The sequence below is a fragment of the Mesoplodon densirostris genome, chromosome 3, assembly GCF_025265405.1.
Source record: "Mesoplodon densirostris isolate mMesDen1 chromosome 3, mMesDen1 primary haplotype, whole genome shotgun sequence".
Classification (NCBI taxonomy): domain Eukaryota; kingdom Metazoa; phylum Chordata; class Mammalia; order Artiodactyla; family Ziphiidae; genus Mesoplodon; species Mesoplodon densirostris.
Genome location: NC_082663.1, coordinates 148,840,230 through 148,853,118, shown reverse-complemented (window position 1 = coordinate 148,853,118; position 12,889 = coordinate 148,840,230). Strand labels below are relative to the sequence as shown.

The following is a 12,889-nucleotide window of genomic DNA, read 5'->3' as shown; positions in this document are numbered from 1 at the left end:
TCTCCTAGCATGTGGCCTTGCTCCTGATGGCCTGGGTGGGTGAGTGGGTGAGGTCTGGCACAGGTGGGGTGCCACGGGTGCTGTAGCTCCTCTTCACTGTGACTCAGCAAGGAGAGTGGGTGTGTGCAATCTGTGTGTTCACACATCCTCCACAGACGGACCTGTGGCTCAAGAAAGGGACTGGAGTTGTCTGAGCCCTGTGTCCTCTAAACTCGACGTCCTGTGCCTGGAGGCGCTGTGTGAAAAGTGTTCCTTGTTTTCCAGGCGGTGAGAGAAGTATGTCTGGTCACTCCGGGCCAGGTCACATGATGAACCGGGGAGGCATGTCGGGGTAAGGCGCATTGTCATCGGTCTCGTGTTTGCTTGTGGGCTCGCCTTGGTGAAGGTGCTGTGTGTTTGGGCGGGTGTCACTGCTGCTAAAAGGAAGGAGGCCCCAGAGAGCACAGGCACAGGGCAGAGCCCACTGAGTGAAAAATAAAAATAATTTGCCTTTGTTTCAGGCGTGGCAGCTTTGCCCCCGGGGGGGCCTCTCGGGGCCACGTGATCCCTCGCGGCGGCTTCGGGGGCCAGAACCGGGGGAGCCGACCCAACGACGCCCGCTTCACTCGCCGCTACTAAGTGCTTGGGCTCCTGTGTTATGTCATGTGGCAACAAGAATATGTTCTGTTAAGAGTTCCCTTAAACTGTGTACAATAATTTTTTTTTTATCTGCTGCCATATTGTAGCTCAATACAATGTGAATTTGTTTTTTTTGGTTTTTTGTAATAAATGTGTTTCTGTTCACATACCCTTTATTTAAAGTGTTGTGTCTTTTTATTTTCACGTCTTTAAGTAAAATGAAATTATACTCATAAGTGCTAAGCCACAGCTCTTCTTTCAGGAAAGGAGGATGGAAAGGGGCAGCTTTCGGGAACCGTTGGGTTTTCCAGAAGCACTTTGCCAGCAGCACACACCTTCCAGCCTGCGTGAGCCCTGACCTGGAGTTCATAGGACCGTCTGGGTCGTGTGTCTCAGCTATCTGTCCGTCCTCGGGGGCCTTGTGACATACCTCAGATGTTTGTTCCAATCGCCCACATTTTGCCTCCATGTATGACACCCTTGCTGAACGGGCTGTTCTGTGGGTTTTGTGTGGTAAAATATACGTTAAATGAAATTGACCATTTTAACTATTTAAGGGTAGAGTTCAGTGGCATTATGTACATTCTCAGTGTCATACAACCATCCCCACCGTCCATCTCTGGAACTTTTCTTTCTTCCCAAACTAAAACTCTGTCCCCATCAAACACTCAGTCCCCAGCCCCTGGCCCCCACCACCTACTTTCTGTCTCTGAATCTGACTCCTCTAGGGACCTCGTGAGTGGGATTGCATCCTAGTGGGGAGGAGAGGTGACCACGTGTGCCGTGAGAGGAGCAGCAGAGCTGCTGGACACCAGGTGATGAAGTCCACCTCGGGGAGTAGCAAGGGCCGGAGTGGAAGGAGAGCTGCCAGGACAGAGGAGTCGGGGTCGGGGTGCGGGGGTCTCACCCCACATAAGGTGCAGGTGTGTTCAGGGTTGAAGTGCTGCCTGGACTCCAGGGGTGGCCGGATGGGACAGTGCCACCTCCCCAGTTCAGCTGTGTTCCTTGTCTCTAGGGGCCCTGGGTCTGTATGGATGGGGCTGGGGGCAGGCCCCCCTATTAGGGGAATAGTGCTCAGAGGCCTGCCTCTTGGCTCCATCTCACACTCGAGTAGGGTCTGGCCCTGTCTGAAGGCTGAGATGTACGAAAAACCAAGGCTGACCGGGCCCCTGTCCCCACAGGGCCCACAGACAAGGGAAGACAGACACAGGACCAGGCCTTTCCACCTGTTGGCTGAATACACCTCCTCCACCAGGCCAGGCACATCCCCCTCCTAATCCCTGTAAATTTATACTGCACGTGGCAAGAGGGACCTGCAGACAGGATTAAATTAACCTTCACATGGGAGAGTATCTGGGGTTACCCAGGTGGGTCCAGTTACCAGAAGGGCCCTTGTAAGGGAAATAGGGAGGGAGAAGGGCAAGATGGGGACACGACAGCAGAAGACCGCACTGCTGGCTGTGAGGACAGAGGAAAGGACGCCAGTCAAGGATCACAGTGGCCTCTCGAAGCTGGGAAAGGCAGGAAATGGATTCTTCCCAGCGTCCAGAAGGAACCGGCCATGCCCACACCTGGATTTCAGCCCACTGAGACCCACGTTGGACGTCCAACCACGAGGTGATTCTGTCCTGCGAAGACACCTGGCAGCACCTGGGGACATTTGCGGTTGTCATACGTGGTGGGTAAGGAGGGGCCGCTGGCATTTTGGGGGTTGGAGGCAGGGATGCTGCTCAACACCCCGTCCCTGGGGTGGCCCCAACAATTTATCCTTCCCCATATCAGCGATGCCAAGCTGTGGAAATCTGCCCCAAGGTGTTGGGCGCTGTCATGGGGCACCCACGGGGCACTGAGGAAGCCCAGAGAGGGCACTCAAGGAAGGGGACAGGGGAGGCTTCCCAAATGAGGGGGCATCTCAGCTGGGGGCAGGATGAACAGGAGTCAGCCAGGAAGAAGGATGGCCTAGTTAGGGGCTGCAAAGTTGTGGGCAAAAGCTGGCGGGAAATCCAGCTGTGTTCTGGTAACTGAGGGCTGCTGGGCTGGCATGTCCAAGAAGGACTGAGGGGAGGCAGGGCCCCTGAGGAGTCTGGGCTCACAGGGAGGGCAGGGGGAGCTGCAGGTGTTTGAACGGGGAAGTGATGTCATCAGACATGGTCTCGGGAACAGATGGAGGGGGCGGGCCCGGAGGTCAGGTCAGCAGGGAAGTGATGAATGGCAACAAATACAAGTCGATGGAGAGGAACAGGGGTCTGACTGGATGAGGGGACACAGAGGCAAGAGCAGCACTGGTCTCCAGGCTGTCAGCTTGGTCTGTGTGGACAGTGGGAAAGCCATGGGGTGAAGGAGAGCCCATGGCCAAACCTGGGCCAGTGACTGTGGCCACCACAGGCTGGGTTCAGTCCTAGAAAACACATGCACGCACGCGCGCACGCGCGTCTAGAGCCAATGGGAGAGAACCAGGAATGCTGAGCATGTCCCCAGGGCAGCTCCTCAACCTCCTACAAAGACTGGCATCCTTTCCTGTGTGCTTTTCTGGGCCAGAATTGGCAGCTAATAGAGGGGGAGACCTGCCAAGGCTCCTCCTCCCCGTAAAATGGTCGTGAGGCTTCAGGGAGCCTCGTGGAGCACATGGCACCACCCCAGCTCCCTGCGCCCTGAGCACAAACCCCTCCTATATTCAAAGCCGGGAGTGAGTCTGGGGGGTGATATGGTTGGAAGTCTGCACTCCAGGGAGGGTCTCTTGGCAGAGAGAGGGAACCTGGCAGTGAAAGTTTCTCCATGGGTAAAAAATGGGCCCAGGAGGCTGCTGCAAGGACTCTGTGGAGGGAGAGTCAGGCTGGGACAGCTCACAGGGCTTGTCCTTGAACTCAGGATGTGCCCTCAGCCTCCAAAATGGCCAGCACCAGCTCCCTCCTGGGCGGCAGAGGGTCAGGGATGGCCCCAGGCCCCACCCATCCCACCCTCATCGTAGACCCGCTCCCACCTCCACAGGGGCCCAGGTGGCTTTCAGGTGACACACAGGACATGAGAGACCCCACCTGGAGACCATTCCTGGAGACCAGGGTGGCACAGATCACTCAGGGCTCTCCCTCTCCGAGCACCCTGCCTTCCCCACTCCTCCCTGGCCAGATGGACGGATGGACGCGTGCTGGCTTCTGCTCCCAGGCGAGCCTGGGAAATGCCCCGGCCTCTGGTCTCTGCTTCCCTCATCTGTAACAGTGCTGTCCCCTCCTGAGTCATGCCCCTGGGTGAGTTCTATCCCCTAAACCAACTGACATGAACTCCAGAACTCTTGGGAACAGAGGATCCTGTGCCAGCTCAGGGCACCATTACCCAGGCCTCCTCCCTGTTCCCAGGGTAGCTTCCTGGGCCAGTCATTGGCTCCCACCCAAGCCCACCTCCTACCCTGTCTGGGGCAGAGGTTTCCCCCTGCCGTCACCATGGTGGGATGCTCTGTGTGACTGGGTGCTAGGGACCTCACAGGGAGCATCTCAAGGGCTCACCCTCCCCAGAGCTCCAGCTGGACGGGGAGACATTTAGGTCACCAGGCAGCTGACACAGCGGGTGTCAGAGAAGGCCTCCCAGGGGAGCAGGGAACATCTGGAAGACAGGGCCCTTGTGGGCCAGGGAGACCCCCTACACGGCCATGATCGCCAGGTCTGTGCTCCCCAGGAATCCCCAGGTTGTGGGGAGAGGGTGGAATGAGAGTGGAAACCAGGTGAGGGCAGGAGGGTGAGGACTAGACTAGGGAGGCAGATCAGTGAGCCGAGCAGGACAGAGAATCAGTGGCTCTGGGGGCTCCCAGCTGTGTAGACCAGCCCTTACCCCCAGATTGCCCCACCCTGTGCTCAGCCCTCCAAGAATTGAGAAGACCCCAGTCCCAGACGGGCCCTGAGGCCCGGGGCAATGGTCTGCTCCCACTCACCATATGAGGTCGAGGGCCCACCAGTGGGCAGGGCCCAGATACAAAGGGGTGAACCTTGGCCTTCAGTCAAGGTCAGGCCCTGAAGAGCCCCCAGGAGCCAGAAGCCCACGCCCCGGGGGCCAGCACACGGATCGGGGAACACTTCCAAGTCCTTTATTGGGCCGGCAAGGCCGGGAGCTGCCCTAGGAGTGGGGTCCCAGTCTGGCGTCCATGGCGCCCCGGCCCCTGTTCCCGTCTGGGGCAGGCAGCTTCCTCTTGACAGGCTACTTGGTTCGCTCCTTCAGGTATTCCCAGCCCTCCTTGGAGTACTCCCAGGCCTTGGAGGGGGCCACGGACAGAGCGGACATCACCGTGATGATGCCTGTGGGGAAGGAGGGCCCAGCGCTTTCAGCGGAGAGTTTGAGAGGCACCACTTCCGGCTCTGTCAATTCCACGCAGGGAAACAGGTGGAGGCCACATATTGCTCCCACCTCCCTGGAATCTCCACTCCCTTTTCTCTTTCAGATCCGTTGGGGGTAGCAGGGAGGGGCGGGGCGGGGTGGGTGGGTGGGGGGCAGCAGGTGCACACAGAGCAGGAAGGAGAGTGATGGAAAGGCATGGCCAGGAAGGGAGGTGGGAAGTATCTGGGGCCACTCTCCTGCAAGCAGACGGACCAAGGCCTACCTGAATTCCAGGACTCGCGGATGTGAAAGTTAAACTTTGGAGGGGCTGGGAGCTGGGAAGAGAGGGGAAGAAGGGGCTGGTGAAAGGGGAAGGCCTGGCAGCCCACGCCTCCCTCACAGGCAGGGAGAGCAGCACACGCCCCAGCGTGGAGAAAGCCAAGCAGGGCTGGAGGGACTGGGGATCAAAGGCCACCCCAGAGCTGACGACCCTGCTCCCGCCGAGCCGTAGCCTCAATTCAAGCTCGGAGTACCTGGGGTATCTTCAGGCCTGTCTGCTCGCACACGTACTGGCTGAACTGGTACACGGCGGTGGGGACCACCTCCTCAGCTTTCTGAAGGACCGCCTGGCTCTTGTCGCTGGGCCCCAGCAGCTCCTGGTCGTACACCAGATAAACAGCGCCCCCAGCCACACTGCCCTTGATGAGGAACCTGCAGGCAGAGAAAGGAACCACAGCAGCTCAGCAGATTCTGCTGGCCACCTCCCGGGTCTAGGCCCGCGGGTATGGGGGGTGAGGGTTAGACCCCTAGGGGGAGGGGCGTGCCCACAGTCCAAAGAGTGACACACCTGAAGCCAGGCAGCTAATGCGGGAAGCACAGGGCATTTTGGGAGCCCAGAAGCGTGCCTGACCCACAGCACTTAATTTAAGGCGTGCAGGGATACTCAGCTCCACTTAACTGGTAAACTGAAGCCTGGAGAGGAACAGTGTCAGTCAAGATCCCGCAGAGGGCAGGGAACAGTGAAGACTTAAGACTCCTAACCACCTTCTACCTTCCAGCCCCGAGGGATGCTCCGCGAGGAACCCGCGGGGGTTTTCTAAGTGTCCCTGGTCATTTCCTGTCATACGCAGCTCTGGGTGCGCATTAACCTCCCAACAAAGGCGGCAGCTGAGGCTCGGAGGGGTCTCGGGTACAGAGTGGGAAAGGCACGGACTCGCCAGGAAGCGGGAGGGGGGCGAGAAGCTCCACCCTGTCTGGACAGACACGGGAGACCTGACACTACGGGCGGCGAAAAGCTGATCGGGAGCAAACCAGATGGAGGGTGCTCGCAGAAGGGAACATTCTCGGGGGCTTGGGGCCCTCCTGGTGGCCCCACGAACCTCATCAGCGACCACACTCGGGGTACCATGACCGCTCCGCTCCCCTCCGCGCGCAAGGACACTCGGCTCGCCCGCCACTTCCGGTCGCGGCGTCGCAGAGGCCTCTGGGAGGCGTAGTCTCTTGTCAGCCGCAAAGGCCTCCGGGAGTCGGAGTCTCGGCACCGAGACAACAGAAAGAGGTTGCGGTCCCACTGCAAAACAACTGTGCGAAGCTTAGTCCTCAGGGCTCGGCCGCCGCAAAGCTGTCTGGGAAAAGTAGTCGGCAAGGCACGTGAGGCGCCGGACGGCTCGTCTAGCCGCCAAGCCTCCTGGGAAATGCAGTCGGGCGCGGCACGGCCCTCGTGACGTGAGGGAAAGAGGAATCGGGTGACATGAGTGGGGCCTGAGGGGGGACCCACAAGATGTCGGAGCCCGGGAGATCCACCCGCGCCGGCGCAGGGGGCTAAGGGCCCAGGCACAGGAAGAGAGTGCCTGGAAGCCGGTTGTCACGGCAACGCGAGGGCTGATTTGTACGAGAAAGGCGGGCCTTTAGTCACGTGATCAGGCCAGTGGTTGAGGCCAGAGGAGAGCTAGGCGGGAGGCTGTTGCCCGGCAACGCCTGGGAGCGGAGTCCCCACAGTATAGCCTCTCCCCCCGAGGAGGTGGGCTCGGAGTCACGTGACTCAGACCCTACGGGAGGGGGCGCGGTCGGAGCCTGGCGGACGCAGCGGTGAAGTGAGGGCAGAGGGGCGCGCGCGTGGCTCCCAGGCCTGGACCCCAGCCCCGCTGGACAGCGGGAGAAACTGAGACCTGAGTGGGTGAGTTCGCGGTTGGGAGAGTGCAGTGAGTCGCACGCCCCCTTTGTCCAGAGGGGAAACTGAGGCCCGGCGAGGTCAGGGGGCCGGTGGGTTCTGCAAGGATCGGGTTTCCTCCTTTCCTCCCCCATCGGAGCCTGGCTGTTTCATCCATCCATTCATCTATCCGCCCACTCACCCACCCAGCTTGCCAGCCAACCCCTGCGGGGGAACTATGGTCAGGGCCAGTTTGAGGAGAGTGTTGAGCTGTGGGACTTCCGGGCTTTCCCTGGAAGTGGGGAGAGGTGGGAGAGTGTTCCCTGCTGAGTGGACGCTGGCGTGACTGGGTTAGGGCGAGGAGTTCACTTTTCTGAGAACTGATAGATTCATGGATAGGAAGTGGGGAAGATGAGGATGGACAGAGAGCCGAGGCCAGACCTGCTGGGTCTCGTGGGCTGAGGTGAGGAGGGTGTGGTCTTCATCTGGGGCAGTGGTGAGCCCTGGGAGGGTTTGGAGCAGGAAGAGACATCCCAGATGGTTTTGGACAAAGATCCCTATGGCCTTTCCTCTTTGCCCCATGCAGTTCAGCGGATAGAAACCCTAAGATGTGATGGGCTTGTGCCCTTTTCAGGGGAGATCCATTACCCCCTTAACTTTAATTACCTGGCCTGTTTATATCTTTCACCTTCTCCCTGGAACAAGTAAATCGGCTCCCCCAGCTGAAGTCACATCTTAACCCTGATGACACGGGTACCTCCATCTCCAAGCCAGTCCTGAGTGTCCGATTCCTCCTGGGTGTCTCCAGACAGAGTTCTTTCTGGGCTCCCCCACCTCTCACCTCCCACATTCCTCATATCACTCTGGGTCAGTCTATCTGTTGAGTACCTACTGCATGTCTGGCAGTTCAGGGCACGGAAGATCCAAAAGGGAGCAAAACAGAAGCAGGTTTCCATTTCCTTTCTGCCCTCATGGAGCTGAGTCTAAGGGGAGAGAGGGATCCTGAACAGGTAACAAATCATCAAGATGATTTCAGGGGATGACAGGTGCTGAGAAGGAGAAAAGTTCTACAGGTAAGAGAGAGGGGGCGACCAGGAACAGAGGTGCTTTAGAGAAGGAGGCCAGGGAAGTGCCCTCTGAGGAGGTGATTTTTGCGGCCAAGACTTGAAACAGCAAGCCATTGGGTTGTATTTGGGAAGAGCATTCCTCGTAGAGGGAAGAGCCAATGCAAGGGCCCTGAGGCATGATGGTGACTGGCTGGTTCCAATGAACAGTGAAGAGGCTGGTGTGGCAAACAGTGAAGAGGGGCTGGTCCAAGCAGACCCTTTTTGGTCACCAAGGCTTTTGTTCTAAGTGAAACAGGCAGGGTTTTCAGTAGGAGAAGATTGCTGCAGTGGTTCAGGTGAGCTAGATGATGACCTGGACCAGGTGGTGGCTATGGAGATGGAGAAGGGGGGGCAGGGCCAGGGGCCTCACCACTGGCTCTTCGAACAAAGACGCCGTTGGGGAAATGGGTGTGACTGGGGTGCGACTGTGGGCCAGGCCTGCGCCGGCCACCCTCTCTCCCGCTGCAGGCCCAGGGAGGGCCATGAAGGTGCTGCTCCTCGTGGGGCTGGGAGCCCTGTTCTTTGCCTATTATTGGGATGACAACTTTGACCCAGGTGAGTGCCTGGGGGTGGGGGTGGGAGGAACGTTCTGGCTGTCCTGTCTATCCCCCAAGCTGACCACCTCTACTCGCTGCCAGCCAGCCTCCAGGGAGCCCGTGTGCTGCTGACTGGAGCCAGTGTGGGCGTCGGGGAGGAGCTGGCATATCACTACGCGCGCCTGGGCTCCCACCTGGTGCTCACTGCCCACACCGAGGCTCTCCTGCAGAAGGTGAGACACTTCATCTCAAGTTTAATTGGTGGGGTGGGGTGGGGCGGGGAACAGGGCCTGGGTTTGAATCCCTGCAAACATTCAGGCTTCCTGTGTGGCCTTGGGTAAGTCACTTAATCTCTCTGAGGCTTAGTTTCCTCATTTGTAAATCAGAGACAATAAAAGGACCTTTTCCTGGGTTGTGATGTGGGGTTGAATCAGTAAGACAGTTGTAAAGCAAGGACTGTTCCTCACTAAATAGGAGTATTGATAGTAACCAAAGGCTGTGTGGATAGCTAGGGTTCTCAAGTTCAAAAGCGGGTTGGGTAGACATTTCTTAGCAACAGCCCAGTGTTATTTCAAGGAAATGTGCAGCTCCTGGGGATAAACCTTCAAAAATTTCCAGAGGCCAGAAATCTCAAGATTTATTTGAAATCTGCGTTTTAAATGTTGATGGTTGAACAAGCAAAATGTCCCCTATTCTGGCCCATGGGCTGGCCAGTTTGCTACCCCAGCGGTAAAGCTTCAGGCATGATGTTGAATGGAACCTGAGGCTCATAGCAGGGGAGGGGGCTTCAGGCTGGGGCCCCTTTAGGGCCGGCAGGTGGAGGGGGGCCAGCTGGGGTGGAGGGGCCCACGGGCAGCTCTGGCCCCCCCAGGTGGTAGGGAACTGCCGGAAGCTGGGCGCTCCCAAGGTCTTCTACATCGCTGCGGACATGGCCTCCCCTGAGGTGCCCGAGCGCGTGGTGCAGTTTGCGCTGGACAAGCTGGGTGAGGGGCGGGGCCTGGAGTCTGGGACCTTGGCCTAGGCCTTAGGGGCACGACCCAAATTGGGGCGGGGGTGTGGTAGTAACGGCCGTCTGAGGGCGGAGATTTATGGGTCCGGGGGCAAGGCTAGGGGTGGAGCCTCATGGCATCCAGTGGGTGGAACTCTGGACCGGGCCTCATTAGATCAGGGATGAAGCCTGGTTAGGGAGTAGGGCGGGGTCTCTTTGATCTTAGTTGGGGCGCTACCTGAGTTAGAGCTCATTGTGTCAATGCTCTGGCCGGAGCATCGCTAGTTCAGGGGGCAGGGCTATGGGTGGTGTCTCATAGGGCGCGGGGGGCGGAGCCTTAAGGACAGCTCCGGGCTGATGGGCCTCTCCGGGCCAGGAGGGCTGGACTACCTGGTGCTGAACCACCTCGGCGCCGCCCCAGCAGGCACGCGGGCCCGCAGCGCCCAGGCGACTCGCTGGCTCATGCAGGTGCTCCGCCCCTCCGCGGCCCCGGTTCCGCCCTCCCGCCAGACTCCACCCTCTCACCATTCCCCTCTCGGGCCCTGCCCTTCCCAGCTCCAGACCCCAACTTTCCTGGTTCTAGGCTCCGCCCCCTTGACCTTGGCTCCGCCCCGGGCTGGTGTTCCCCCCTCGTCCATTCGGAACTCCGCCCCAGTCCTAGAGCCCCGCCCCTACATACCAAGGCCCCGCCCCCAGGCTCTAGGCTCCGCCCCTTCCCCTTCTGGCCTTCGGTTCCTCCTCCGCCCGGTGACTCGCAGTCGCCACCTCCAGGTGAACTTACTGAGTTACGTGCAACTGACTTCGTTGGCGCTGCCGAGTCTGACTGACAGCAAGGGCTCCCTGGTGGTGGTGTCCTCGTTGCTAGGTGCGTGTACGCGGGGCGGGGAGTGGGGAAGCCAGGAGGCCGATGGGGGCGAGCCTGGAGCGGGCAGGAAGGCTTCCTGGAGGAGGAGCAGCGGCGTGTGGCCGCTCAGCCGCTGCCCTCCCGCGCCCCCAGGCCGCGTGCCCACGTCCTTCTCCAGCCCCTACTCGGCGGCCAAGTTCGCACTGGATAGCTTCTTCGGCTCTCTCCGGCGAGAGCTGGACGTGCAGGACGTGAACGTCGCCATCACCATGTGCGTCCTGGGCCTCCGGGATCGCGCCTCGGCCACCGAGGGAGTCAGGTGAGGCCCAGGACGCGAGCCGGGGCCAGGCTGAGCGGGGAGGGGGTGTGTGGGGCCGCTCAGCCGTAGCCACAGTCCCCACCGCACCCTCCTGTCCCCAGGGGCGTCACGAGGGCCAAGGTGGCCCCAGGGCCCAAGGCAGCCCTGGCCGTGATTCGTGGCAGCGCCACGCGTGCCTCCAGCGTCTTCTACCCGTGGCGCTTCCATCTGCTCTGCCTGCTTCGCGGCTGGATGCCACAGCCAAGGGCCTGGTTCATCCGCCAGGAGCTCAACATCACGACCCCCGCTGCTGCCTGAGCCCCTGGGCTTAATGCCCCTTCGTCTTCCCAGAAGAAGACCCTCCAGCCAATCGTCCTGGAGCCTGGACAGACACCTCTGAGCGGGTGGCCAAGGGCCAAAAGAAAGTCATCAAGACAGAAAAGTAAACCTGAGAAAAACTACCAGCACCTGAAAACAGTCAGAACTCGGGGCGAGCCCGGCATCTTGTCAGGGACTTGGAAGGCAATTAATTACCTCAGTCTTCTCAGCTGTCATTGATGATATGATTGCTGCTTCCATTTTGCAGATGAACAAACAGGCTCAGAGAGGCTATGTGACTTGCCTCAGGGCCCTAGCCACATCAAGCAGGTCACAACACCACTGAGCCACCCTTGGAACCCTCTCTACTTGTGACCTGAAACCACTGCGTCCCTGATTTATTCTTTCCACTCACTCAGCCTTGGAGCATCCCCCAACCATTTTCCCGAGCAGGGGAGCCCTCGAAGCTGTCGAGTTGATGGTGGGGTCTGAGGAGGGGGAAGAGGAAAAGAATGTGTTCTGGACTGGATCCAGCCTCCCATTTGATAATAAAAATCTTTCTTCCCTTGCACATCTGTTGTTCAGACTCCTTGGTCCTTCCAGTTTGCTGGTGGCAGGAGGTGAAGAGGGATGTGTGTATTGGTGCCAGAACTCTCACCTTCATTTCACAGGTGGAGAAGCGGAGGCTGAGAGACAGATGGACGTCATCCAGGAAGTCAGGGATGGGAGGAAGTGTAACCGATTGTGGGCCAAAGGCTATATTTGCAGCACGAAGAACATGGTTTGTGCACCAATAATGATAACCTGCATCAGGCGCTACGCACTTGACATTCATGACATCTTCACAACTAGAGGTTAGTGCTACCATTGTTACCATTTTATGGATGGGGAAACTTAGACGGGAAGTGAGAGGCAGGAGCTGGGATTCTGACACCAGACTGTCCCTCTTTAAGGCAACGTGTGGGCTGCATCTGCACATCACTGGTATTTAGATTAATGGATTAAAAATTGACACTTTCCTTAAAATGGTAAACCAGCAGTGCTCGCATAAAGAAAAAGCAACTGTAAAGATAAAAACTAAATGAAAGCAATGTTATAAAAACAAAACAATGTTTTGAAGAATGAAACAATGTTATAAACAACTAGCTGCGGGTGGAATAGGGAGGGTGGGAGGGAGATGCAAGAGGGAGGGGGTATGGGGATATAAGTATAGCTGATTCACTTTGTTATACAGCAGAAACTAACACAACAATGTAAAGCAACTATACTCTAATAAAGATGTTTAAAAAATAAATAAATCTAGCTCCTGTTGGCTGTCCAAGCCTCCAGGATTAGCAGGTGTTCCAAGGGCTAACCCCAAACAGACCAGCCTCAAATCGATACTGTCTCTTGGAAATAAATAGGATTGAAAGATAAAAAACAGAAAAAAAAAAATAGTTTTTTGTTCCCACCACGCCTCCTATCCCTGCACCTAAAATTACATCAAGTTATATCAGATGCCACCAGGGGGCACTATATCACAACGCTTTCCTTAGCTCTAGCCCAGAGGTTGGCTTCATATATAGTAAAACCAATTTCTCCGTTTGTGGAAATTTTATTTTGTGCCAGTTATCATATCTTGCTCATACAGTTTGGAATAGGTACTATTGTTGTCATCATTCTATAAATGGAGAAATTCGAGTAGTGGGAGCTGAAGTCTCTGGCGCTGGGACAGCCAGCTGGCGGCAGAG

The 12,889-nt window shown here is 57.8% G+C and overlaps 3 protein-coding genes across 11 annotated transcripts in view; 2 read left to right on the top strand and 1 right to left on the bottom strand.

The window, feature by feature from the left end:
* Nucleotides 1-794, top strand: part of SAFB (scaffold attachment factor B) — a 35,043-nt gene extending 34,249 nt beyond the window's left edge. For both annotated transcript variants that reach the window (XM_060094368.1, XM_060094367.1), the window contains exons 20-21: nt 265-331; nt 501-794. In XM_060094368.1, coding sequence (XP_059950351.1) covers nt 265-331; nt 501-618 — 185 coding nt within the window. In that variant the 3' untranslated portion in view covers nt 619-794. The remainder of the gene's footprint in view (nt 1-264; nt 332-500) is intronic.
* Nucleotides 795-4,677: 3,883 nt separating this feature from the next.
* On the bottom strand, nt 4,678-6,673 carry MICOS13 (mitochondrial contact site and cristae organizing system subunit 13). The gene is made up of 4 exons (XM_060094362.1): nt 6,300-6,673; nt 5,454-5,631; nt 5,204-5,255; nt 4,678-4,901 (listed from the first exon to the last, which is right to left on the bottom strand). Exons 1-4 carry the CDS (start codon nt 6,326-6,328, stop codon nt 4,804-4,806), a joined length of 357 nt encoding a protein of 118 aa, XP_059950345.1. The 5' UTR covers nt 6,329-6,673; the 3' UTR covers nt 4,678-4,803.
* Nucleotides 6,468-11,930, top strand: HSD11B1L (hydroxysteroid 11-beta dehydrogenase 1 like). Of its 8 annotated transcripts, none has more exons than XM_060094356.1 (8): nt 6,468-7,096; nt 8,612-8,730; nt 8,814-8,944; nt 9,583-9,694; nt 10,076-10,167; nt 10,396-10,564; nt 10,697-10,862; nt 11,831-11,930. In XM_060094356.1, exons 2-8 carry the CDS (start codon nt 8,658-8,660, stop codon nt 11,847-11,849), a joined length of 762 nt encoding a protein of 253 aa, XP_059950339.1. In that variant the 5' UTR covers nt 6,468-7,096; nt 8,612-8,657; the 3' UTR covers nt 11,850-11,930. The 8 variants fall into 8 exon arrangements, with proteins under 8 accessions (XP_059950339.1, XP_059950337.1, XP_059950335.1 ...); XM_060094354.1 differs by lacking the exon at nt 11,831-11,930 and adding an exon at nt 10,964-11,730 and having other exon boundaries at nt 6,471-7,096; nt 8,644-8,730; XM_060094352.1 differs by lacking the exon at nt 11,831-11,930 and adding an exon at nt 10,964-11,730 and having other exon boundaries at nt 6,471-7,532.
* Nucleotides 11,931-12,889: the final 959 nt, after the last annotated feature.

Coding starts and splice junctions, on each gene's coding strand:
- HSD11B1L (XM_060094354.1), top strand. CDS start 8,658: ATGAAGGTGCTGCTCCTCGTGGGGCTGGGAGCCCTGTTCTTTGCCTAT. Junction 8,731..8,813: donor GGATGACAACTTTGACCCAG/GTGAGTGCCTGG, acceptor ACTCGCTGCCAG/CCAGCCTCCAGGGAGCCCGT. Junction 10,168..10,395: donor CGACTCGCTGGCTCATGCAG/GTGCTCCGCCCC, acceptor CCCCGCCCCCAG/GCTCTAGGCTCCGCCCCTTC.
- MICOS13 (XM_060094362.1), bottom strand. CDS start 6,328: ATGGTACCCCGAGTGTGGTCGCTGATGAG. Junction 5,632..6,299: donor CGAGTGTGGTCGCTGATGAG/GTTCGTGGGGCC, acceptor CTCTGCCTGCAG/GTTCCTCATCAAGGGCAGTG. Junction 4,902..5,203: donor CCGCGAGTCCTGGAATTCAG/GTAGGCCTTGGT, acceptor CCTTCCCCACAG/GCATCATCACGGTGATGTCC.